This window comes from Elephas maximus, chromosome 19 (genome assembly GCF_024166365.1).
Source record: "Elephas maximus indicus isolate mEleMax1 chromosome 19, mEleMax1 primary haplotype, whole genome shotgun sequence".
In the NCBI taxonomy this organism is placed as follows: domain Eukaryota; kingdom Metazoa; phylum Chordata; class Mammalia; order Proboscidea; family Elephantidae; genus Elephas; species Elephas maximus.
Window position 1 is genome coordinate 6,608,647 of NC_064837.1, and position 27,434 is coordinate 6,636,080.

At 41.4% G+C, this 27,434-nt stretch overlaps 1 protein-coding gene across 3 annotated transcripts in view; it reads right to left on the bottom strand.

The window, feature by feature from the left end:
• ARHGAP44 (Rho GTPase activating protein 44) overlaps window positions 1-27,434 on the bottom strand; it is a 261,017-nt gene that overhangs the window by 42,427 nt on the left and 191,156 nt on the right. For all 3 annotated transcript variants that reach the window (XM_049861084.1, XM_049861082.1, XM_049861083.1), the window contains 3 exons: window positions 15,462-15,530; window positions 12,507-12,588; window positions 11,215-11,342 (listed from right to left, as the gene is read on the bottom strand). In XM_049861084.1, the coding sequence (XP_049717041.1) occupies window positions 11,215-11,342; window positions 12,507-12,588; window positions 15,462-15,530 (279 nt within the window). The remainder of the gene's footprint in view (window positions 1-11,214; window positions 11,343-12,506; window positions 12,589-15,461; window positions 15,531-27,434) is intronic.

Here is a 27,434-nt window from a genome sequence, read left to right on the forward strand (position 1 = left end):
GTTCAAGAATCAGTTCACATGGACCAGATACTTGATGATATGAATACCGTTATTTTTTAGGTGTAACAACACTATTAGAGTTACAGTAAAACCTGAGAAAGCTGGGACCTGTGTAAGGCGGAAACCTGTCAGAGAAGGAAAACTCAACTTCCACTAAGACGAGCAAAAGAAAAGGGGTAAGACTGTACCCTGTCAAAGGCGGAAAACTTGTGAGACCCAGAAAAACAGGGCAGTCCCGTTGAGCTCCAGCTCTCACAGGTTGCAATGTATATTTAAAAACATTTCTTATCTTTTAGAGATACACACTCAAGTATTTACAAATTAAATAATATAATATCTAGAATTTGCTTCAAAATATCCAGGACAGATGTGGAGGGCAGAAAACAGGAGATAGAGATGTACAATATCAACCATAAGGTGGGTGATGAGGCTTATTATCTTATCTTTATATGTTTAACATCTTCCATAATGTCAAGAAGGAAAAAAAACGATGGGGAAAAAAAAGGACCAGTTCACCTCCCTCCATGAAGTGATCTCTCAGGGACTGTACAGTCTGTCCCACCTTTTAACGGACAACCAAAAAAGCAAAAACCAAACCCGTGGCTGCTGAGTCGATTGTGACGCATAGCGACCCTATAGGACAGAGTAGAACTGCCCCACAGGGTTTCCAAAGAGTGGGTGGTGGATTCAAACTGCCAACCTTTTGGTTAGCAGCTGAGTTGTTAACCACTACGTCAATGGATGATACCCATGAAAATGCCTGATGTTATAAATTGAATTGTGCCCCTCAAATAGTTACGGTGAAGTCCTAACTTCTGTATCTGTTTGAAATACGGGTTTCTTTTGTAATGTTAAAGAGGTTATACCAGAGTAGGACAAGTCCTGAACCTCGTCCCTTCAGAATGGTGTCTTACACAAAAAGCAAGGGAGATGACAGATACCATGTGAGGGCAAAAGGATCACCAAGTATCACCAGCAGACACCAGAAACTAGGACAGTGGCCCACAGAAGGAAATGACCTGACCAAGGTCCTAATTTGTTCTCAGCCTCCAGAGCTGTGAGAAAATACATTTCTGTTCTTTAAAGCCACCCATGTGTGGCACTACTGTTATGACAACACTAAGTAACGAAGACACCTGGTGCAGAAAAAGAGGTCAAAAAGCATTTATTCCCATTCCTCCTGCATATCCACAGTCTAGAACAGGGCCTGGGATACAGGAGGCAAAAAGAAAAAAAACATGCTGGCATTGATCTCAACTCATGGCAACCCCATGTGTTACAGAAGAGAACTGCTCTACCGGGTTTTCTTTGCTGTAATCTTTATGGAAGCAGGTCACCAAGGCCTTTCTTCCATGGTGGCGCTGGGTGAGTTTGAACCACCAACCTTTAGGTTAGTAGCTGGGTGCGAACCACGTGTGCCACTCAGGGATCTTTTATACGAGAGGAGATAGTCAACATATATTTAAATGTTCATTGGCTGCCTTCTCTTCCACAGCATTTACAGTTTGCTCCAGTTCTAAGGGGCAAAAGACTTACAGACTACTTTAGATTAATCAAGTTTACTTAATAGATACCAGACTCATCTCTCCCAATAAGTTTTGGAGCCTGCTATCTCATACTCTTTCCAACCTTGCTGACTAATGAATGCATAAAAACGAACCCAAACCCACTGCTGTCAAGTCGATTCCAACTCATAACAACCCTGTAGGACAGAGAACTGCCCCATGGAGTTTCAAAGGAGTGCATGGAGGATCTGAACTGCCGACCTCTTGGTTAGCAGCCGTAGCACTTAACCACTACGCCACCAGGGTTTCCAAATGCATAGCATAGACAAAATAAACACTGATTGACTGATTGGTGCAGAGGAAGAAGACAGTGTTAAACAGCCTACACAAGAAGCCAAAAACAAGAGTTATCTTCCAGGAGAGGATTTACACAGCAATAAAAGAGCAGTCGTCAATTTCTCATACACCTTTTTCAGGTGTAGCTGGCTCTTAAAGAGTACTTCCTCATGACTCTATCCATCACATTTTCAGAATCTCTAGAAAAGAGTTATGATTAAAAGGGTTAAGAGATCTATTTTGAAAATTAAGAAACTGGAGGTGGAACCAAGGTGGTGGAATAGGCGCTTCCAGTGAGCCCTCTTTACAACAAAGTGAAACGAATGTATTTGTGACAGCTGGGAGCCCTGAGCATCAAAGGCAAGCTTAGAAAATGAACTGAGGGTCAGGGGGAGGCAGAGACCGTTCAAAGTAGAGAGGAGTTACCGGACCTGAATTGCAGGGAGACCTCAGGCACCATTCCTGGAATGGCGGTGGTGGCACTGGTGGCAGCAGGCTGGTACTAGCGTTCGGCCGCAGTTTTCTCAGGGAGAAGCAGCCAGCCACACAGCCTACTCACACCTCCAGAACCTGAGGAGAATGGCGCTCTCGGCAAAAGCTAAGTACTTGCGTATCTTTTATCGTGCCCCCCCAAACCCCCAAGCTGGCCTCAGCGACTGAAGCCCTGGGCCTGAGATAGACCCTGGTGAGCACCTAGAGCCATCCTCCCGGCCGTGGGGAAGGAAAAAATTTGCAATTGTGGGGGAGGAGATAATTTGCTAGCTCCATTAACCGGGGAAGCTCAGGGCAGAAGTGGCTCCTGTCCAGGCATAAACCGCCCATGGACTTTGCGCACCTTTCCCTTCTGCATGCACCTGTGTGGGCCGATTTCAAGAGAACAGGCCCTTGCTGGCAAACTCCAACCATTTCAGCTGTGCGGTGAAGAGGTGGGTGTTTGACGTTTGACATTGCTTTGCCTATTAAACAAGGTCCTCACCTACCCACATCAGGGACCTAAGGACTGGTAGCTCCACTCAGGTCACCAAGCCACCCGTGACAGGGGTCCAAAGATAACTGGTACCTCCCAGTCCTTACAACCAAAACTTTGGGTGCCCACGGTCCCTCTGCAGAACCCAGCCACCTGCATGCTCTAGGGAACAGGGACACCTTTTCCTCAGAGACACCCGGGGGTCGGTTCTCAGCCCCCTGCCTTGTTCAGAGCATGACTCCCTGCTGCAATCAGATACCGGTATACACACCAATCACCCCTGACCCTCTAAGATGGCAGGACAGAGCCTGTACCACACACTTGATGATCAGCTACCTGGAAACCTGAGCTGAATTCATACAAGAAAACTGAATGGACTCCTAGACTGATATACCTGATAACAGCTCTAGCATGCTGGGGACAGTACATCAGAGCTCCAAAGGAGAAAATAATCAAGCTAGCTCACTCAACCAACCCATAGGGGTATACCAAAACAAAACAAAGCAAGCAGCTACGACACAGTAAGCAAGCATAAACTAATAAAATAACTTACAGATGTCTCAGAGACAACAGTCAATATCAAGTCACATAAAGAAACAGATGATGATTGCCTCAAGAGGCTCTCAAAACAAAGAATCCAGGGATCTTCTAGATGAAACTGCATTCTTGGAATTACCAGATGCAGAATACAAAAGTTTAATACACAGAACCCTTCAAGACATCAGGAAGGAAATGACGCAATATGCAGGACAAGCCAAGGAACACACAGATAAAGCAATTAAAGAAATTAGAAAGATTATTCAGGAACATAATGAAAAGTTTACTAAGCTGGAAAAATCCACAGACAGCAATCAGAAATTCAGAAGATTAACTATAAAATAACAGAATTAGACAACAGAAAGTCAGAGGAGCAGAATTAAGCAAGTAGAAGCTAGAATTTCAGAACTTGAAGATAAATCACTTGGCACTAATACATTTGAAGAAAAGTCAGATAAAAGAATTAAAAAAAATGAAGAAACCTTAAGAATCATGTGGGACTCTATCAAGAGAAATAACCTACGAGTGATTGGAGTACCAGAACAGGGAGGGCTAACAGAAAATACAGAGAGAATTGTTGAAGATTTGTTGGCAGAAAACATCCCTGATATTGTGAAAGATGAGAAGATATCTATCCAAGATGCTTATCAAACTCCACATAAGGTAGATCTTAAAAGAAAGTCACCAAAACATATTATAATCAAACTTGCCAAAACCAAAGATAGAATTATAAGAGCAGCGAGGGATAAACGAAAAGTCACCTACAAAGGAGAGCCAGTAAGAATAACCTCGGACTACTTGGCAGAAACCACGCAGGCAAGACGTCAATGGGATGACACATTTAAAAAATTGAAGGAAAAAAATTGCCTGCCAAGAATCATATATCCACCAAAACTGTCTCTTAAATATGAAGGTGAAATTAAGACATTTCCCGATAAACACAAGTTTAGGGAACTTGAAATAACCAAACCAAAACTACAACAGAAATACTAAAGGGAGTTCTTTGGTTAGCAAATCAATAATATCAGGTATCAACCCAACACTAGAACACGGGGCAGAGCAACCAGAAGTAAACCCAGACAGGGAAATCCAAAAAAACAAGATTATTAAAAAAAAAAAAAAAAAGAAAAGCTCAGAACAGGGTAACAGCGATGTTATTATATAAAAGAAGACAATGTTAAAATAATAAAGAGGGACTAAGAAATGTCATCATATACCTTCCATATGGAGAGGAAGATATGGTGATACAAAGAAATAAAAGTTAGTTTTAAATTTAGAAAAATAGGGGTAAATAATAAGGTAACCACAAAGGAGATAAACTAACCTACTCATCAAAATAGAATACAGGGGAAAAATAGAGACTCAGTGGAAACAAAATCAACAACAACAAATACGAGGAAAGGACAATATATAAAGGAAATCTACTCAGCACATAAAATTAAGTGGGAAAAAGAAACTGTCAACAACACACAAAAAAAGACATCAAAATGCTGGCACTAAATTCATACCTATCCATAATTACCCTGAATGTAAATGGACTAAATGCACCAATAAAGAGACAGAGGGTGGCAGAATGGATTAAAAAAAAAGATCCATCTATATGCCGGCTACAAGAGACACACCTTAGACTTAGAGATACAAACTAAAACTCAAAGGATGGAAAAAAAGCAATCAACAATCAAAACAAGCAGGAGTGGCAATACTAATTTCTGACAAAATAGACTTTAAAGTTAAACCCATCATAAAGTATGAGGAAGGACATTATATAATGATTAAAGGGACAATACACCAGAAAGATAAAACCATATTAAGTATTTATGCACCCAATGACAGGGTTGCAAGATACATAAAACAAACTCTATCAGCATTGAAAAGGAAGATAGACAGCTCCACAACAATAGTAGGAGACTTCGACACACCACTTTCAGTGAAGGACAGGACATCCAGAAAGAAAATAAAGACACGGAAGATTCAAATGCCACAATCAACCAACTTGACCTTGTAGACATATACAGAACACTCCACCCAACAGCAACCAAGTAAACTTTCTTTTCCAGTGCACATGGAACATTTTTTACGATAGACCACACATTAGGTCATGAAGCAAGCCTTAGCAGAATCCAAAACAATGAAATATTACAAAGCATCTTCTCTGACCATAAGGCCATAAAAGTGGAAATCAATAACAGGAAAGGCAGGGAAAAGAAATCAAACACTTGGAAACTGAACAATACCCTGCTCAAAAAAGACTGGATTATAGAAGTCATTAAGGATGGAATAAAGAAATTCAGAGAATCCAATGAGAATGAAAACACTTCCTATCAGAACCTTTGGGACACAGCAAAAGCAGTGCTCCAAGGCCAATTTATATCAATAAATGCATACATCCAAAAAGAAGAAAGGGCCAAAATCAAAGAATTATCCCTACAACTTGAACATATAGAAAGAGACCAACAAAAGAAACCCACAGGCACCAGAAGAAAACAAATAATAAAAATTAGAGCTGAACTAAATGAAATAGAAAACAGAAAAACAATTGAAAGAATTAACAAGACCAAAACCTGGTTCTTTGAAAAAAACCAGCAAAATTGATAAACCACTGGCCAAACTGACAAAAGAAAAACAGGAGAGGAAACAAAGAACCTGAATAAGAAATGAGACGGGTGATATTACGACAGACCCAAATAAAATAAAAACAATCATATCAGATTACTATGAAAAACTGTACTCAAATTTGAAAACCTAGAAGAAATGGATGAATTCCTAGAAACACACTACCTACCTAAACCAGCACTAACAGAGGTAGAACAACTAAATAGACCCATGACAAGAGATTGAAAAGGTAATCAAAAAACTCCCAACCAAAAAAAGCCCTGGTCCAGGGCGGCTTCACTGCAGAGGTCTACCAAACTTTCAGAGAAGAGTTAACACCACTACCACTAAAGGTATTTCAGAGAACAGAAAAGGACGGAATACTACCACTGATTCCATGAAGCCACCATATCCCTGATACCAAAACCAGGTAAAGATACCACAAGAAAAGAAAATTATAGACCTTTATCCCTCCTGAACATACAGGCAAAAATCCTCAACAAAATTCTAGCCAATAGAATTCAACAACATATCAAAAAAAATAGTCACCATGACCAAGTGGGATTCATACCAGGTATGCAGGGATGGTTCAACATTAGAAAAACAATTAATGGAATCCACCACATAAATAAAACAAAAGACAAGAATCACATGATTCTATCAATTGATGAAGAAAAGGCATTTGACAAAGTTCAACAATCATTAAAAAAAAAAAAAAAAAACTCAGCAAAACAGGAATAGAAGGAAAAATTCCTCAACATAATAAAGGGCATTTATATACAAAGCCAACAGCCAACACCACCCTAAATGGAGAGAGCCTGAAAGCATTCCCATTCAGATCGGGAACCAGACAAAGATGCCCCTTATCACCACTCTTATTCAACATTGTGTTGGAGGTCCTAGCCAGAGCAAGCAGGCAAGATAAAGAAATAAACGGCATCCAGATTGTCAAGGAAGAAGTAAAAGTATCTCTATTTGCAGATGACATGATCTTATACACAAAAAACCCTAAGGAATCCTCAAGAAAACTACTGAAACTAATAGAAGAGTTCAGCAGAGTATCGGGATACAAAAATCAGTTGGATTCCTCTACACCAACAAAAAGAACATCGAAGAGGAAATCACCAAATCAATGCCATTTACAGTAGCCCCCAAGAAGAAATACTTAGGAATAAATCTTACCAGAGATGGAAAAGACTTGTACAAAGAAAACTACAGTACGCTTCTGCAAGAAACCAAAAGACACCTACATACGTGGAAAAACATACCTTGCTCAAGGATAGGAAGACTTTACATTATAAAAATGTCTATTCTACCAAAAGTAATCTATACATTTAATGCAATTACAATCCAAATTCCAACGATGTTCTTTAATGAGATGGAGAAACAAATCACCAATTTCATATGGAAGGGAAAGAGGCCTCGGATAAATAAGGCATTACTGAAAAAGAACAAAGTGGGAGGCCTCACCCTACCTGATTTTAGAACCTATTATACCACCACAGTAGTCAAAACAGCCTGGTACTGGTACAACAACAAATACATAGACCAATGGAACAGAATTGAGAATCCAGACATAAATCCAACCACATATGAGCAGCTGACATTTGACAAAGGCTGCAAAACAGTTAAATGAGGAAAAGACAGTCTTTTTAACAAATGGTGCTGGCATAACTGGATATCCATCTGCAAAAAAATGAAACAAGACCCATACCTTACTCCATGCAGAAAAACTAACTCAAAATGGATGAAAGACCTAAATATAAAATCTAAAATGATAAAGATCATGGAAGAAAAAATAGGCACAACGTTAGGAGCCCTAATACATGGCATAAACAGTATAGAAAACATTATAAAGAATGTAGGAGAAAAACTAGATAACTGGGAGCTCCTAAAAATCGAACACGTATGCTCATCCAAAGACTTCAACAAAAGAGTAAAAAGACTACCTACAGACTGGGAAAAAGTTTTAAGCTATGACATTTCTGATCAGTGCCTGATCTCTAAAATCTACATGATACTACAAAAACTCAACTACAAAAAGACAAATAACCCAATTAAAAAATGGGCAAAAGATATGAATAGATACTTCACTAAAGAAGACATTCAGGAAGCTAACAGACACATGAGGAAATGTTCACCATCATTAGCCACTAGAGAAATGCAGATCAAAACTACAATGAGATTTCATCTCACTCCAACAAGGCTGGCATTAACCCCAAAAAACACAAAATAATAAATGTTGTAGAGGCTGTGGAAAGACTGGAACGCTTATACACTGCTGGTGGGAATGTAAAATGGTACAACTGCTTTGGAAATCGATTTGGGACTTCCTTAAAAAGCTAGAGATAGAACTACCATACAATCCAGCAATCCCACTCCTTGGAATATATCCTAGAGAAATAAGAGCGTTTACACGAACAGATATATGCACACCCATATTTATTGCAGCACTGTTTACAATAGCAAAAAGACGGAAGCAACCAAGGTGCCCATCAATGGATGAATGGATAAATAAATTTGGTATATTCACACAATGGAATAGTACACACCAATAAAGAACAGTGAGGAATCTGTGAAACATTTCATAACATAGAGGAACCTGGAAGGCGTTATACTGAGTGAAATTAGTTGCAAAAGGACAAATATTGTATAAGACCACTATTATAAGGTTTTGAGAAATAGTTTAAACTGAGAAGAAAGCATTCTTCTGTGGTTTTGAGAGGGGGGAGGGAGGTAGGGTGGGAGAAGGGTATTCACTAATTACATAGTAGATAAGAACTACTTTAGGTGAAGGGAAAGACAGCACACAATACAGGGTAGGTCAGCACAACTGGATTAAATCCAAAGCAGTTTCCTGAATAAACTGAATGCTTTGAAGGCCAGCGTAGCAGGGGCAGGGGCCTGGGGACCCTGGTTTCAGGGGACATCTAAGTCAACTGGCATAATAAAATCTGTTAAGAAAACATTCTGCATCCCTCTTTGAAGAGTGGTGCCTGGGGTCTTAAATGCTAGCAAGCAGCCATCCAAGATGAATCAATTGGTCTCAACCCCCCTGGATCAAAGAAGAATGGAGAAGACCAAGGACACAAGGCAATTACAAGCCCAAGGGACAGAAAGGGCCACATGAACCAGAGACTACGTCATCCTGAGACCAGAAGAACTAGCTGGTGCCCGGCTACAACTGACGACTGCCCTGACAGGGAACACAACAGAGAAAACCCCTGAGGGAGCAGGAGAGCAGTGGGATGCAGACCCCAAATTCTCATAAGACCAGACTTAATGGTCTGACTGAGACTAGAAGGATCCCTGTGCTCATGGCTTCCAGAACTTCTGTTGGGCCAGGACAAGAACCATTCCAGAAGCCAACTCTTCAGACATGGATTGGACTGGACAATGGGTTGGAGAGGGATGCTGGTGAGGAGTGAGCTACTTGCACCAGGCGGACACTTGAGACTATAGTGGCATCTCCTGTCTGGAGGGGAGACATGAGGGTAGAGGGGCTTAGAAACTGGCAAAATGGTCATGAAAGGAGAGACTGGAAGGAGGGAGTGGGCTGTCTCATTAGGGGGAGAGTAATTGGGAGTGTGTAGCAAGGTGTATATGGGTTTTTGTGTGAGAGACTGACTTGATTTGTAAACTTTCACTTAAAGCACAATAAAAATTATAAAAAACAAACAAAAAAATCAGACTGAGAAACTAACCCTATGAAGTCTCAAACTATAAAAATCAAAACACCCTTTCAGAACCAGCCTTCTAAGGAAGAAAAACTGCTGGAAGCAAGTTCCAAAATAAGAGGATAGGGACAAAGGAGAAGGGAACGTTGAAGTAGATCTCAGTAGTAGAGCCATTTGATCATCAAAGTGACCAGCCAACCGGTTGCCACTGAGTGGATTCTAATTCATGGTGATCCCCTGTGCTGCAGAGTGGAACTGCTCCACAGGGTTTTCATGACCATGACCTTTCAGAAGCAGACCACCAGATTTTTCTTCTGAGGGGCTTCTGGGTGGGTCTGAACCACCAACTTTTCTGTGAGGCCATTTAAAAAAAAAAAAAAAAAAATCAATTTTTTAAGACAGCAGAAGAGGGAGCTGTGGAGCCATGCAACCCTTAAGACTATCGTGGCCTAACTCTCTTTCCTAAAGAGATAGGAAAACTCATTTCACTTAAAAATAATCAAAGCCCGTATAGAATTATTGGAGCCCTGGTGGTTCACTGGTTAAGAGCTTGGCTGCTAACCAAAAGGATGGCAGGCTGAATCCACCAGCTGCTCCTTGGAAACCCTATGGGGCAGTTCTACTCTGTCCTATTGGGTCGCTATGAGTCGGAATCAACTTGATGGCATTTAACAACAATAACGACAACATACAGAATTATTAATAAAAAAAGAATTAGGGAAGCTGGCGGAGTGCACACTGAAAGAGAGAGTCGGGGGAAGGAGCGGGCTGTCTCACTAGGGGGAGAGAAATTAGGAGTGCATAGCAAGATGTATATAAATTTTTGTATGAGAGACCGACTTGATCTGTAAACTTTCACTTAAAGCACAATAAAAATTAAAAAAAAAAAAATTTACAACAAAGATAAGAACATAAGGGGGCAGGGAAATCAAGTTAATGGAAATGGAACACCAGACCACAAATGTGAGAATGTTCACGGCTTGTGAAGAATGTAACCAATGTCACTGAACAACTTGTGTAGAAATTGTTGAATGGGAACCTAAACTGCTATGTAAACCTTCCCTGAAAATACAACAAAATATCATTATTTAAAATTAAGAAACTTATTAAGCCAAAAGAAAAAATCAGCAGCATGCCCAAAGCAGTTGCCATCGGTGGACTCTGGCTCCTAGCAGCCCCACGTGTGTCAGAGCAGAAGTGTGCTCCATACAGCTCTCAGTGGCTGATTTTTCCAAAGTGGATCTCCAGGCCTTTCTTCCAAAGGCTCCCCGGGTGGACTCAAACTGCCAACCTTTTGGTCAGCAGCTGAAAGTGTTAACTGCACCACCCAGGGGCTCCCGAGTCCTACTAAACATGAAGAGAGAATGAAGGACGGCTGGAGGGTGGCCCTAAGTTCCTCATGGTCAAGCAACACCAAAGCGTCTCCCCAGTCCCCACTCTCCCTGAGAGAGTGAAGGCTCCTGGGAGAAAACAGGCAGATCTGTGTTGTGCGGGAGAGGGAACTGTGAGCGCAGGGGTAAGGGGTGACAGAGACAGGAGAGGAGAAAAAACCCCAGGGCTCTGTCTGGGGAAGAAGCAGCCTGGCTGTGTGGAGACCCACCTCCTCCTGCATCCCACACTCCAGCAGCATCGTCACACACGCCTCGATGGGGAAGGCAATCTCCCGGCCACTGATGGTCAGGTGCTCCTCCAGGGGTTTCCCGAAGGAAGGCTTTTCCACCCAGGCCTCTGACAGGGAGAGGCAGAAGCAGCCAGCAGTTAGTGCAGGTCAGGTCGCGGATTCAGGACAGTTTCTTTCCTCTTGTCATTCACATCTTCCTAAGTCTAGCTCAGAAACCGAGTCTCCATTTTTGCAGCGTGGGCAACAGTGGAAAGGGAGGGCAGGGCCAAGGACCGACCCGCTGTATCCAAGGCTGCCGGGCTTCATGTCACATGTGCACACCCACACAGTCACATCCACATGGACACACACCCCCCGTACATGCACACACACACCTACACACTCACACACATACCCACGCACTCACGTACACACACACGGACACTCACCTACGCACACACCCATGCAGTCACCTACACACACCCACGCAGTCACCTACACACACACCTATGCACTCGCCTACACACACACACCCATGCACTCTTCCACACACACACCCATGTACACTCACCTACACACACACCCATGCAGTCACCTACACACCTATGCACACTCACCTACATACACACCCATGCACTCTTCTACACACACGCACACACCCATGTACACTCAACTACACACACCCAGTCACCTACACACACCTATGCACACACCCATGCACTCACCTACACATACCCATGCACACTCACCTACACACATGCATGCACTCACCTACGCACACACCCATGCAGTCACCTACACACACCCATTCACTCTTCTACACACACGCACACACCCATGCACACTCACCTACACACCCCTACACACACACCCATGCACACCCCTACACACACACACCCATGCACTCTCCTACACAGACACCCATGCACTCACCTACACACACCCATGCACACTCACCTACACACATGCACACCCATGCACACTCACCTACACACGTGCACACCCATGCACACTCACCTACACACATGCACACCCATGCACACTCTCCTACACACACGCACAGCCATGCACACTCACACACATTCACACACCCCTGAATCGTCCCCTTAGAGACAAGCATTGAACACACTTTGCTTCGCGGTAACTGGACCAAGTCCCCAGCTTCTTCAATTCTACAGGCTCATTTAAATGTGACCCTTTGGGGCAGAGAGTAAGGGTGCACAAAATAAAGGGGCTCATCTTGTCTCGTGTGGGAAGTCAAGCAAGCTCCCACCCTCCCACCTCCAACTTACCCTGTTGTGCTTTTATCTGAGGCAGCACAGCCTGCAGGAGCGTCAGTGACTTCCTGTGGTATTCAGCTTGCACTTCGATTAGCTGAGAAGACACATGGGCAAGTATTATTCTTTGCCAAAGGGTAGAAAGCCCAGACTGCTGTGGCTTGCAGAGTGCCCCTGCCTGAAGGGACTGCCTTGCACATGAGGGAAGGACGTAGAGTCCCTGCTCCCTCCTCCAAACCCATAAAATGATGGGCCTGCCTCCTCTTTAGCCTCGTAGCAAAGGAGTGGTGGCGAGTAGAAATTCGGGAGGCACGTGAACCACAGGAAATTGGGGGCCACCCCGGAGCTGGAGCCTGACTTAGAGAGCTTGCCCTCGTTCACCGTTACCGTACCTCACACCCCATCTACCACACAAAAGGGAACAAAGAAAGATGTAAGTGCACATATGGATAAGATACTTAGAAATCCATTTGCCTACAAGATCTAGTTAAATGCCATTAGTTTACATGTAACCACGTTGTTACAAAGTTAGATCAATAATATATAACTGATCAGAAAGCTTGTGGCTTTCTGAGAGGTGAAATCACTCTTGCCAGTGATGTAGACCAAAGATCAAACTCCTTCAAGGTATTCTAATCTGACATTCTATTAACAGAAAAGCTGCTAAAATGTTGATAAGAGCAGATGCAAAACCATGAACAATGGCTATTCCACTTATTTTCGGGACCCTTCCCCGACCAAAAAAAAAAAAAAAAAATACTGAGAATGTACTAGGGGCTGGGAGAAGTAATAGCTCTGTGTGAACACCTGATGTGGAAGATACTATTATCTTCAAGTAGGACAAAAGTAAAACAACATGGAATTTAAAAAAAAAAATCAGAATATTGAAATAAATGGTATACAAATGATAATTAGTCTAATAAAGATCAGAATGTCAAGGGTTCCATTTGTTTTAGAACCACTAAAATTATGTATCTGTTGTTGTTAGGTGCCATCAAGTCGGCTTGGACTTATACCGACCCCATGTACAACAGGACAAAACACTACCCGGTCTTTCGCCATCCTCACAATTGTTATATGTGAGCCCACTGTTGCAGCCACTGTGTCAATTCATCTCATTGAGGATCTCTTTTGCACTGATCCTCTACTTTACCAAGCATGATGTACTTCTCCAGGAACCGGTTCCTCCTGATAACATGTCCAAAGTGAGATGAGGTCTCGCCACCCTTGCTTCTAAGGAGCATTCTGGTTGTACTTCTTCCAAGACAGGCCTGTTCGTTCTCCTGGCCATCCATGGTATAATCAATATTCTTTGCCAACACCATCATCCAAAGGCATCAATTCTTCTTTGGTCTTCCTTATTCACTGTCCAGCTTTCACATGCGTAAGAGGTGAATGAAAATACTATGGCTTGGGTAGACGCACCTTAGTCCTCAAAATGGCATCTTAGCTTTTTAACCCTTTAACGAGGTCTTTTGCAGCAGATCTGCCCAATGCAATATGTTGTTTGATTTCTTGACTGCTGTTTCCATGGGCGTTGACTGTGGATCCAAGTAAAATGAAATCCTTGACAACTTCAATCTTTTCTCTATCACAATGTTGGTCCAGTTGTGAAGATTTTTGTTTTCTTTATGTTGAGACGTAATCCATACCGAAGGCTGTAGTCTTTGATCTTCATCAGTAAGTGCTTCAAGTCCTCTTCACTTTCAGTAAGCAAGGTCCTGTAATCTGCATATTGCAAGTTGTTAACGAGTCTTCCTCCAATCCTGATTCCCCGTTCTTCTTCACATAGCCCAGCTTCTTGGATTATTTGCTCAGCAAACCGATTGAATAAGTATGGTGAAAAGACATAACCCAGACGCACACCTTTCCTGACTTTAAACCACTCAGTATCCCCTTCGTTCTGTTCGAGCAACTGCATCTTGGTCTCTGTACAGGTTCCTCATGAGTGCAATTAAAAATTATATATTACCTTCACAAATAAAAACCAATAGGTTGTGCTTAAAAAAATACTACTATTTTAAATATGCTTTCCAATGTAGAAGTAAATGTGTATCGGCTCCTCTGAACTCCTGGGTCACTAATGAAAATTTGGGAGGACTGCTAAGAGCTCACAGCTATTCTACCACACTCATCCAGGCATTTTCAACTTTTCAGGAACTCTCCTCCTTTCTCATTCCTTTATTTTCTCTTTATTGTTCCGTTACTTCCCTGACCATAAAGAAAAGTTTTAGGTCTATTCCCATTTTTAATTTTTTTTAAGTTTATAACTTTTCTCTCTATAGTGTCTTTTGACTGGCCTTGCATTCGCCCCAGTAAAGGCCAGTGTCCCAAACATTCGGACCAGGTTTTTTCTCTGCTCTCTATGTCTGCTTTCATTGATGAGAGGCAGGCAAAGAGGCCACATCAACTATCCTTTACCTACTTGTCACCATCTTCGGCAAAAGGCTAGATAAAAACAAACTTGTGCTTTACGGGGGATTACCTTCCCATTCTCCAGGTCCTCATTATCATGGATTAGCATTTCTCAACCTCTGCACTACTGACGTTTCAGGCTGGATAATTGTTTGGGGGCTGTCATGTGCACTGCATGACTTTCAGAAGTGTCCTTGGCCTCCGCCCACTAGATGCCAGTAACATCTCCCCAGTTGTGACAATCAAAAATGTCTCCAAATATTGCCAAGTGGCCCCTGGGGGGAAGAGGCAAAGTCACCTCCAGTTGAGAACCACTGGCATAGTTCAGAGTTGCAATAATCCTCAGGGATGGGGTTGGATTTTATTCTTAAAAAAAAAAAATTTTTTTATTCTTAGGTTGAGAGAAAACCACACAGGTAGAAAGGTCAAAGTCCCAGCCTTTTCTGTGATATGCTCAGCCAAGGGGCCCCTGAGTCCAAGCCCACATTCCCTTCCTGGCTGCACCATGACTCTTACAAACAGTCTCTGAGCACTCCCACCTTTCTGGAAACTTACCTTTTGAAAGTAGTTTGCATAGTCTATTTCTTTGGCCACAAAACTGTACATGTCAGCTGAGAGCTGGTCCTGTGGAAGACAAATAAACAACGAAGGTAAAACATACGTGCGAAGGTGGCTAATGCAGGGCTCCGGGCACCACACGGGAAACAGCCTTAACCATCTCTTAACCTCGGTTTCAATCACACTTGACTCATCACAAATTTTTCCCATGGGTATTTCCTTGTTTCCCAACTGCAACTCTAGAGAATGAATAAGTGTGAGAAGAACACCTATGCCAGGAGTTTCCCCAGGGATTTTCACACATGGGCCACGTCTATAGTGAAGCTGGTGTGGGGGAGAGATGTACAAGGGATTTCCATCCATCTCTCCAGCTTGTGCCACTATCCTGAAGCAAACTCCAAGTTCTAAACAGTGTTGCTGCCCTCCTCCCCCTGCCATTTCTTCTCCTGGATCATTCTAGTGCTTGGCTCTCTTTCATTCTCATTGCCAGCTGGTGGATCCCAGCATATGGGAGAGGGATGGAAATGCCACAGCTGGAGGAAGAGTGGATAAGACAGGTAGGCAGAGAAAGGACTGCTGACTCAAACCTTGGCCAACTCTCGGCTCACCCAACATCACACACAAATCTAACAGTGTTGATAGTCCTAGCCATTTAGCTCTCTAGGGGTTCATACAGCAATGGCCTCATGCTGCACCTGAATCTGGTGTCTTCTCCTCAGAAGAGAAGAGTTTCCGGTTGCACAGAATCACCCACAGCGTGTATAATAACAGCACATTTCGAGCAGGATGTGGGGTCTGTTAGTAACCATACTGTTTAGCACATCTCTTCTCTGAACTTGTGTGTTCATCTAGACAATGGGGTGGGGTGGGGGATGTTATGGTCTCTATGGGTCCTCCCTCCTGGGTGGCCCTAGGCGGGAGATCCTTAGAAGAGATGCCTAGGTGAGAAGAGAGTAGCCTACACATTCAGGTGAGGTAAACACAAGGACAAGAAAGCGCACTAGACCCATTGCTGTCAAGTTGATTCTGACTCATAGCAACCCTATAGGATAGAGTGGAACTGCCCCATAGGGTTTCCAAGGAGGGCCTGGTGGATTCGAATTGCTGACCTTTTGGCTAGCAGCTGTAGCTCTTAACCACTATGCCACCAGAGTTTCCCAGAGAAAAAAGAAAAGGGAAACATGAATTAGACTTCATTGAGAGCAAGCAGTCCAGGTGCCAGGCACAATGTTAGGTGGAATTCTCATCTAACTCTCTTATTTGCGACGAATATGTGCCAAGAATTGAAGGACTTTTACCTTTCCTATCCACCACTGTCTGAAAAGTGTTCAACAGAAAAAAAAAAAAAAAAAATGTGCTGCCGTTGAGTCTATTCCGACTCATAGTGACCCTATAAGACAGACTAGAAATGCACCCACAGAGTTTTCAAGGAGCAGCTGGTGGATTCGAACTGCCGACCTTTTGGTTAGCAGCCAAGCTCTTAACCACTGCGCCACCAGGGCTCCTTAGTAACAATTTGATGAACAAATGAAGAAACTGAGGCCTAGAGATGGTAAATTCCAAAAGGGATAAAACAGGCTTGAAGCCCACCACATCTCCCTTTCACCAATGGATCCCTGAAATGGATGCCTTTGTAGGGCTGCTGAGTCAAACAAACACCACAGAGAAAGAGGTTTTGTTGGGTACCAACCTCGTCTGCCATCCCTCACAGCTCTGCTCAGGAGAGGCTGTCACCAATCTGGCAGTGGTGAGGGGGACATTCCATGTTAAGGAAAACAGCCGAGTGATAACAATGGCTCAGCAGACAGAGGAAAGGAAGGCGCCCCTAAAAGGCTAAATGCCAAATCAAATATACCATCCACATCTCAGCATTTGAGCTTCTCCAAGAGATGATGTTAGAAAATACAGACCTTCCATATGTGACCCCAGGAAGGGATTTTTCAAAGGTACAATTGCATTGCTGTGGTATTATGCCAACAACAGGGATTCCAAACAGGACACAATGCAAATAAGAAATAAAAGTGGGAAGTGTAAAGCGGATTTCCATTTAAGTCATCAGAAAATTTTCTTCAATAGGAGAAAAATAAACTTTCAACTGTAATCACCAGAGTTTAATGTGTTAAAAAAAAAAGTCTTCATTTGCTTTCTGATGATTATGCAACGAATTTGCACTCAGAAAAATACAAATAACCAAATTCTCCTGTATTTCCACCCAAAAGAAAACCCAGTGCCATCGAGTTGATTCCAACTCATAACAACCCTATAGGACAGAGCAGAACTGCCCCAGAGTTTCCAAGGAGGGGCTGGTGGATTCGAACTGCCAACCTTTTGTTTAGCAGCCGTAGGTCTTAACCACTACACCATCAGGGTTCCTGTACTTCCACCACACACAGAGAATCTCTATGAATACTCTGTTCATTTCGTATCTATTCTGAACAGTCACATATGTTTTTATTTGATTGCCTGACTTTCGAAAGTGGGACCAGACTGCTTTGTAGCTTATTTACCCCCAGGTAAACATGCTGTCCAATGGCTGCATGGTATTTATTAGATGGACGGGCTGCTGTCTCTATCATTGGATATGGTTTTTCCAGTGTTTCACGATTAAACATAACTGAATGAATACCTGCTTATACAAGTTTGCACCCAGCTATCGATGATTTCTTAAGATAAATTCTGCAGCTAAAAACTATTCCCGATTACATACTTCCTTACAGTTAGATTAAAAAATATCAGAAAGGTCATTATGAATTGGGACATTAAGGCTTTTGATATATATCGCCAAATATCCACTGGAAATAAAGATCACCGTTCATACTATGAGGCATAATCCATAAGTGTTCTGTTTTCCATAATAACCTCTTAATTTTGTTTAATCACTATTAAATTCATATGGGAAATTTCAATAACATGTTCTGAATTTGCATTCTTTTGATCTGAGGTTAACTTTTTTCTAGATTTATTGTCTTTGTGCTTGTCCCATTGTCCATTTCTTGTTGGCACCGAGTACCCACTTTCTTATGGGAGTCTTCGTCTATTTATGCATAAGATTTCTAAGAGTTAAAAGCTTGACTGCTAACCAAAATGTCGCCAGTTCAAATCCACCGCCGCTTCTTCAAAACCCTATGGGGCAGTTCTGCTTTGTCCTAGAGAGTCACTATGAATCAGAATTGACTTGACGGCAACAGGTTTTTTTTTTTTTTTTTTCTTTTTAGATTGATGAGATCATTCACTTTATCAAATACTGCTAATACTTCTCCCCAATTTTCCACTTGTCTTTTGATTTATAGATTTTTTTTTTTTTGGCACTGTACTTTTATTATGGCTTTTCCATGTATTCAAACCTATTAAATTTTTCTCTTTGTGATTTCCCTCTACGGCAATATGCTTAGAAAGGGCTTCTCAACCAACTATATATATGTGTGTGTATATGTATATATATTCCATAAGGAATATAACATTTAAATCTTTAATGAATTTTGGGATTTAATTGGGTACTTGGGTCCCTGTGTAGTATAAACAGTTTGTATTCAACTATTAATCTAAAGTCTGATGGCTCAAACCACCCAGTGGCACGGTGCCAGAAAGGCCTTGCAATCTGCTTTCCTAAAGCTCTGAGCCAAGAAAACCCTACGAAGCGGTCTTACTTTGTAACACATGGGGTCGCCATGAGTCAGAATCCGCTCAACAGCAATGGGTATTAGATACAAAATGTTGATTTTTTTCTAAGAGCTAACCAAATAACTCAGAATCATTCATGAATAGAGTAGATATCCCCATGGACTGGAAATGTCAACTTCATCAGATGAACATTTCATATACCTGGGTTTTCTTCTGGCTGGAATGGCTTATTTTTTTTGTTGATTTATTTATTCTTGAAATAGTTGTTGTTAGGTGTCATCAAGTCAATTTCAACTCATAGTGACCCTAAGTACAACTGAACAAAACACTGCCCAGTCCTGCGCCATCCTCACAATCACTGCTATGTATAAGCCCATTGTTGTAGCCACTGGCCAATCCATCTTGTTGAGGGTCTTCCTCTTTTTCGCTGACCCTCTACTTTACCAAGCATGATGGTCTCCTCCAGGGACTGGTCCCTCCTGATAAAATGGCCAAGGTATGTGAGACAAAGTCTCGCCATCTTTGCTTCTAAGAAGCATTCTGGTTGTACTTCTTCCAAGACAGATATGTTCGTTCTTCTGGCAGTCCATGGTATATTCAATATTCTTCACCAACACCATAATTCAAAAATGTCAATTCTTCTTTGGTCTTCCTTATTCATCGTCCAGCTTTCGCATGCATGTGAGGCAACTGAAAATACTGTACATTTTAAGAGATAATAATTCAAGCTACAATAATTAGCCCAAATTCATTTCCATTATGTATATTCACCTGTTGCCGTCTCACATTCCGACTCCTGGCAACCCTATATGTTTCAGAGCAGAACTGTGCTCCACAGCGTTTTCAAAGGCTGTCATCTTTCATACACAGATTGACAGGCCCTTCTTCCAAAGTGTTTCTGGGTGGATTGGTATCGCCAACCTTTCTGTTAGTAACCAAGTACTTAACAGTTGGCGCCACCACAGTTCTAATCAAATTAATTTTGGGGAAATTCAAATTTTTACACTATTGACTCTTCCCATCTAGGAGCATATTATATCTTTCAATCTTATAAAGCCTTCTTGGATTTCCTTAACAATATTTCATAACTAGCCTATATTTCATGATTTCATGGTCCGATTTTAAGTATTTCTATTGTTCAAAAAAATCCCCAAGATATTTATAAATACTGATCTCTTAAATAGTTTTTCTTGGTACAACGTAAAACTTCTGATTTCCAGTTTCACATATTTGAGATGAGGATCTTTGATGCAGGTCAATTTTATCTTTCAATGCTTACCTTTTTTTTCTTCCAGAATCTCCAGTCATCTATATTCTGGCTTTCCACTGTTTATCTTCAATATATGCCATCTTCCGCCCTAGTGGCCCAGTGGTTAAGAGCTTGGCTGTAACCAAAAGGTCAGCAATTCAAGTCCACTAGCTGCTCTTTGGAAGCCCATGGGGCAGTTCTACTCTATCCTATAGGGTCACTATAAGTTGGAATCGGCTTGAAGGCAATGGGTTTGTTTTTTTTTTTTTTTTTTTTTGTCTGTTTCCTCTCATTGTTTTCATCCCTCTTTGGTTCTTTCCTTAACGTTCTAAAAAAGGCTCAATCTTTTCTCTACATCATTGGTTCAATTTTCTGCTGTGTCAATTCTGTTCTTTATTAACAGCAATTTCATCAAGGCATTCAAACATGGTAATAATAATTTCTGATCTCATTCAATTCTCCTTCTATCTCATTTGGTGATTCTATCTCACCGTTATCTATTGTTTCCAAGGTGCATATTCCCTTGATTTCACTTGGAACACCAAGATATGTTGTCTAAAACTTATTGCTACTGTTAGCAAATCTTTTTCAACAGTGTTCTAATTCTTGAGTACTTTATTTTTTTTTCTAACTTGGAAAAACAATCTATTGAGGACTTTAAAAAAAAAAACTTAAAATAGTAGGAGTTTCTTTCTTGTCCCTCACTGTACACTTTGACAGAATCATCTAGAAGCTAAGCTCTGTTAGATGTAAGCTTAGTGACTCAGCAGCCTGTGGAGGTGGGGGAGGGAGCAGCACCCAGATGCCTAGTCAACTGCACTGCTACACAATTACTATTTCTCTGTGTTTGTAAAATCACCAAGCCAGGGAGCATGCTTCTGCTTATAATGTGCCCTGTCCTGCATTTTCGGTAAATAGGAATACCCCATCCAGCTTTCTTAGTGGTACTCTGCCTGACGTGTCAGGGATGCTCCCAGCACTGTGTCAGGAGAACCCACGCCCAGTGGAAGCTCTGCCACCAGCTAGCTTCCTGCTTGGTGTGGCTGTGCTTGCCCCTAGACCTCATGGGGTACAGTCCTCTGGGAGAAGGACTTCCAAGTAACACAAGTACTCCTCGCCATTCCACAGCCTTCCAAGTTAGGGGGTAGCAATAGGTTCTGCCACGGTCTCATTTACTTACTTACCATGACATAAAACTAATTTTGTAACTAGAGGCATTACAAATCAAGACTCAGTGTTCTCTTTTGGTCTGACCAGACAGTGCCATATCGAGTGGCATGGCGATGGCCCTCTCACCTAATTCCTGGGCGAATGTAGATATACCCCCCTATTTTTACAACATGTGCTCATTTAAGTCAACTGAGAAAGGCAAAGAAGGTTAGACACCTACATTCCAGCTGCCATCTTTCCTGGGTTCAAGTTTGATTTTCTCAAAAAATGAAGATAATACATTAGAGAAGAATAAGATGGAAAGGAAGAGACACAAGTTAAAAAGGTGGAGGGCGGGTGGAAGAGGTGAAGAGGAAGAGAGAGGAAGTGGGGGAAGAGAGAGGTGGGGAGGGAGGGAAAGGAAAAGGCTCTCTAAGCAGGAGAAATAACCTGGGTGGAGCAAGGGCAAGAATACAAGGACTAGGATGTAGGGAGACAGCACCTCACAAGGGTAGACACAAGCAGGAAAGGTAAAGGTAGAAAGTATTACCTTCCAGAGAAAACCCCAAGGCTATAAACTCAAACTTTGACTATACTTTGAATGAAAATACAGCAAAACAAAAGTGATACTGCAGTCATTAGGTGGATTAATTTTATGGTCACCAGCTTCTTTATAACTTCAAGAGACCGTATCTTGATCTATGTATAGGTTCCACTGAGCACATTAAGTGTTCTAGAATTCCCATTTTTCCTAATGTTATCCATAATTTCTTAGGATCCACACAATGGAATGCCTTGGTGTATTTGATAAAACACACATAAACGTATTTTCATTACTCTTTGCTTTAGGCCAAGATCCATCTGCCAACAGCAATGATAACCCTTGTCCTGCATCCTCTTTGAATCCAGTCTGAACTTCTGGCAGTCCCCTGTTGATGGACAGCTGCGGTCATTTTTAAATTATCTTCAGCAAAATTTTGCTAGCATGTGATGGTAATGATATTATTCAATAATTTCCACATTCCATATAATCACCTTTTTTTGGAATGGGCACAAATATGGACCTTTTCCGTTTGGTTGGGTAGGTAGCTCCTTCCAAGTTTCTTCACATATATGAGAAAGCACTTACAGCACTGGTTCATTTGCTGAAGCATCTCAATTGGTATTCTGTCTAGTCCTCGAGCCTTGTTCTTCACTTAATTGTGCTCATAGGGAATCTGTACAAGGATCAAGAGGTAGTTGGTTCAAACAAAACAAGGGAATACTGCATGGTTCAAAGTTAGAAAAGGTTAGGGTTAGGGTTGTCTCGTTTCATTTTAATTACTCAATCTGTATGCTAAACAAATAATCTGAGAAGGGGACTACATGAAGAAGAATGCAGCATCAAGATGGGAGGAAGTCTAATTAACAGCCTGTGATATGCAGATGACACAACCTTGCTTGCCAAAAATGAAAACTTGAAGCACCTACTGATGAAAGCCAAAGACTATAGCCTTCAATGTGGATTATGCCTGAACAAGAAGAGAACAAAAGTCCTCACAACTGGACCAATAAACGACATCAAGACAAATAGTAAAAAAATTAAAATTGTCAATTATTTCATTCTACTTGGATCAGCAATCAATGTCCAAGGAAGCAGCAGTCAAGAAATAATGTATTGCACTGGGTAAGTCTGCTGCAAAAGACCTTTTCTTTTGCTTTTTTAAATAATATTTCATTGTGTTTTAGGGGAACATTCAGACAGCAGTTTAGGTTCCTATTCAACAATTTCTACATGAGTTGTTTAGTGACATTGGCTACATTCTTCACTGTTTTCTTTCTGGTTGTTTCCATTAATCTAGTTTCCCTGTCCTCTTAAACTCTCATCTTTGTTTTAAAGCAGGGCTGTGAACTGCTTCTTCCTGGTTCAACCATGGCCAAGGAAGCAAAACCGGAACAGAACCAAATTTTTAAAATTTGAGAAAACTGGAATGATGACTGGTATGGAAAAAATTATAGGTCAAAGCCCTGATGGAAACCTAATTGCCAAAAAGACCTTTTCTTAATGTTTTAGAAAACAAAGATATTTTGATGACTAAGATGCATCTGACCCAAGCCATGGTCTTTTCAATTCCCTCATATGCTTGTGAAAGCTGGAAAATGAAAAAGGAACACAGAACTGATGTGTTTGGACTGTGGTGTTGGCAAAGAATACTGACTACACCGTGGACTGCCAGAAGAATGAACAAATCAGTCTTAGAAGTGAGGATGGAGAGACTCCGACTCGCTTTTTTGGGGGACATTATGTTCGGTTTTATGTTTGGTAAAGTAGAGGGTCAGTGAAAATGAGGGAAACCCTAAATGAGATGGACTGACACAACAGCTGCAACAATAAAGTCAAACATACCAATGATCATGAAGATGGCGCAGGACCCGGCGATGTTTTGTTCTGCTGTACATAAGGTCACCATGAGTCAGAGCCGACTCTGGGGACTAGCAACATCTTCTTTGTTTTTCCTTCATTCCATACAGGTTCTTTCTTACTTTCTCTCCTCTTATTGAAATATTACCAACTACTTATATCTCTTTAGATATATTGGTTTGGGGGTCTTTTATAGGGCCCTGGAGGAAAAGAAAAAGCAGGTACATTTGGAACGAGTGGGGCTTGTCTCCTTTTGACGTATGGAAGCCAAACAGGGATTTGATGGGCTCCTGAAAGGAGTGCAGACAAAGAAGTGCACCAACCCATCTGCCTGAGGTCCTAGCTGCTTCTATCGCATGGAACCCAACATAACTAGGTTTTCTTGATGGGCTAAAGCTCACTTGGTCCCAAAGATCAGGGAAGCTCTGCTTGGCCCCCTCAGTGCCTCAACAAAGAGGAATCAAACTGCCACTTTGTTCACCTTCAGCCCACAAGAGTTCAATTTCTGGTTTGCCACAATTTAGGAGGTCCTTGTCTTAACTGCTGAGGAAAAACCAATCCATGAAGTTACAAGGAAAAACAATCCATTAAGGAAACCCAGAAAGGAGAAGGAGAAAGACCAAAGTTGATATTTAGAAAAACTAACAGATGAAGTACAAAGTAGAGTCAGAAGAGAGTTTTAACAACAAAGCCAATGAGTGCTCTCAAGAGGATCAGCTCAGCATACAAGTAAGACTGCCCACAACAGAGTGTGTGGTTTTATTAACTGGGTATAAAGATTGTAAAGTTCATAGATGTCACAGACTAGCCAAGATAACCAAGAAAAAGAGTGGGGGTTGCCTTACTAAACATTGCATTTGCTGTATAATAATTTATAATAGAAATTGTACAATACTGGTGCAGGGATAAACAGATTATTGGAACACAGTGTGTCCAGGAATAATCCTGAGAATTTCTCTTCAGGGAGAGGTGGCTTATTTAATAAATGGTACTGTATGACATAACTGTCTGTCCATCTGAAAGAAAACAACAGACCTCTACCTCACACCACGTACAAAATAAATTTCAAGAATTAAAATGCACAAAATGGGGGACGGGGAGTACTACAAGTAAATTAAAGCAGAAAATGTTTTTAACCTTGGGGTGCAGGATATCTCCTTCCTAATGGACGAAATGGGCCACCCAGGACCTTTCCTTGTGTAAAGGAAACACATATTAGGAATCTATTAAGTTGTTAATGGAAGATGTCCACATAAACAAAGTCAAAAGACAAATTGCAGACTGGGAAAAACACCGGCAACACGACAGAAAGAAAAAATTTAATATTCCAGATATACAGAGAATGTTCATATTTCTAAAAAAATAGAAATATGGGGCCAATTATACAAATAAGCAATTTACCAAACTGGAAATGCAAATATCTACTAAATATAGAAGAGATACAACCATTAATATTCATGGAAATTAAAATTAAAATAACAGAGATAGCTTTATTTCCCAGCAGTTTGGCAAAAACTGAGAACTTCAGCAGCATACATTACAGGTAAAGATGAGGGGGAATGTGCGTTTTCATACATAGCTGGTGGCAATGTGAACTGCAACTTCCTTTTGAGAGAGGTAAACTGCCAATATCTATTAAAAGAAAAGATCAGATATAGTCTTTGACCAAAAATATAGGCTTTGGGGAATCTAGCCTATAGAAGAAAATTACCAGTGTATGAGGATATACATATATATGTCTTTACTGTATCATTTTTGGTGATGGCAAACAAACACATGAAAATCCCACACCAGTGTGAATGTCCTTCGATAGGAAAACAGTTAAATAAATCACAGAGTATATGTGTTCCTGTTTTGGAATACATTATCATCTTATTAACAGACTCTAACTCTAGCTTCCTTCTGCTGTAACTTTTATGGTGGCTTGGCATGTAAGCAAATGCACTGTTCACAATGGAGTCTTAATAAATATTGGTTGGGAGGGTGGTTTTCACCTTCTTTGGAAACGGAAGAGTTGCTAGGCAGAGGGGATGTTTCTCTCGATATATTTTTGTATTTTTTGCTAGTTATGGTAAACAAGTATAACTTTTATAATCTCTGTAGAAGAACTACATATACACATACATATATACATAGATACATCCACATATACATATATAGAAAGAGAGTACAACAGCAAAGCTATAAAGCTATACAGGAATGTATAAAGCTATTAACTGTTTATTCTGATGTATGTGAATATTCATATTCAGCATTCCCTCCTAACATCATCCTCTCTTGTCTTTTTAAAAAGAAATTTAAAAAAACCATTCTTAACTGAAGAATATAGATCCATGGTAGACAGGCAGAGAATACACAACGTGAACTAAGGAGGAGAGAGGAGCTCTACTTCGCAGACAGATATCTGCCATTTACACGGGAGTTCAATGACAAACCAGCGCTACTCACGCTGAATCCTGGGTCTGAGGTATTGGTCTTACTTTGGTTGGTGGTTCCGTAGTACTACAGGTTAAGAGATAATGCATTGTTTAAAATCTTTCAATGTTTCTAATTCAAGAGGGAAACTCTGACTCTGAATGTCACCTGAATGTGAGGTCAAAGCCACCTGGACAGGGTGGCTGTAATAGACAAGCCAATGGGCACACTGACAAGACAAGGACAGCCATGAAGAATAGGCACCACATGCAAAGTGCTTAAACCAGCTGCCGTTGGGTCAACTCCAGCCCGTGGAGACCCCATGCGTGTCAGCGTAGAATTGTGCTCCATAGAGTTTCAAAGGCTGACTTTTTTTGGAAATAGATTGCCAGGCCTTTCTTCTGAGGTGCCTCTGGTTGTAGTAGAACCACTAACCTTTTGGTTAGCAGCTGAGCATGTTATAACCATTCATAACTCCCAAGGACTCCTCTCTAATCCTGTATGTAATTAAGGCAATTAGGTACCCGAAACAGTTACATAAACATGATATTTTTGTTTCTTAGGTCTAAATACAGAAACCCTGGTGGCACTGGGTTTCCTGGGTAGGTCTAAATACAGTCGGTTTCCTGGAAACCTAAGCTGACACGCATGAATGTCTCTAAGGGTGCAGATACACAGAGTATCATGAATGGTGTATTGCTAAGCAAGTCCTATAAAATGTCTGTGGGGAGAGCAGAGAGGAAGCATTTGGATGAGTACAATGAAGGGTAACATTCCATGAATGCAACGTCCCAGTTCTAAGAATGATGCACTCCTGTCTTAAAAAATGGGAAGTTTCTTTTTCTATGAATATCTCCTTGCCTAGCATTTCAACTTCAAAGAAAAGTGTCCTCCGTGAGGCAAAGAACTGATAAGGTGACTCAAGAAATATTAAAAGGTGATCAAGAAAATAAGCACTTTAATATCAACAGTGAGTGAAGCCTCTTCCAGTTGTCTAAATTTTCAACCATGCTGCGCGGTCTAGAATTTACTGCTGGGGACTCAGATGACTTACAAAAGCATCATGTGGGAACAAGGGCCATTTCCTCTTCACCTACTATGTAGGAACACCAATGACAAACCCACTGCCACCCCC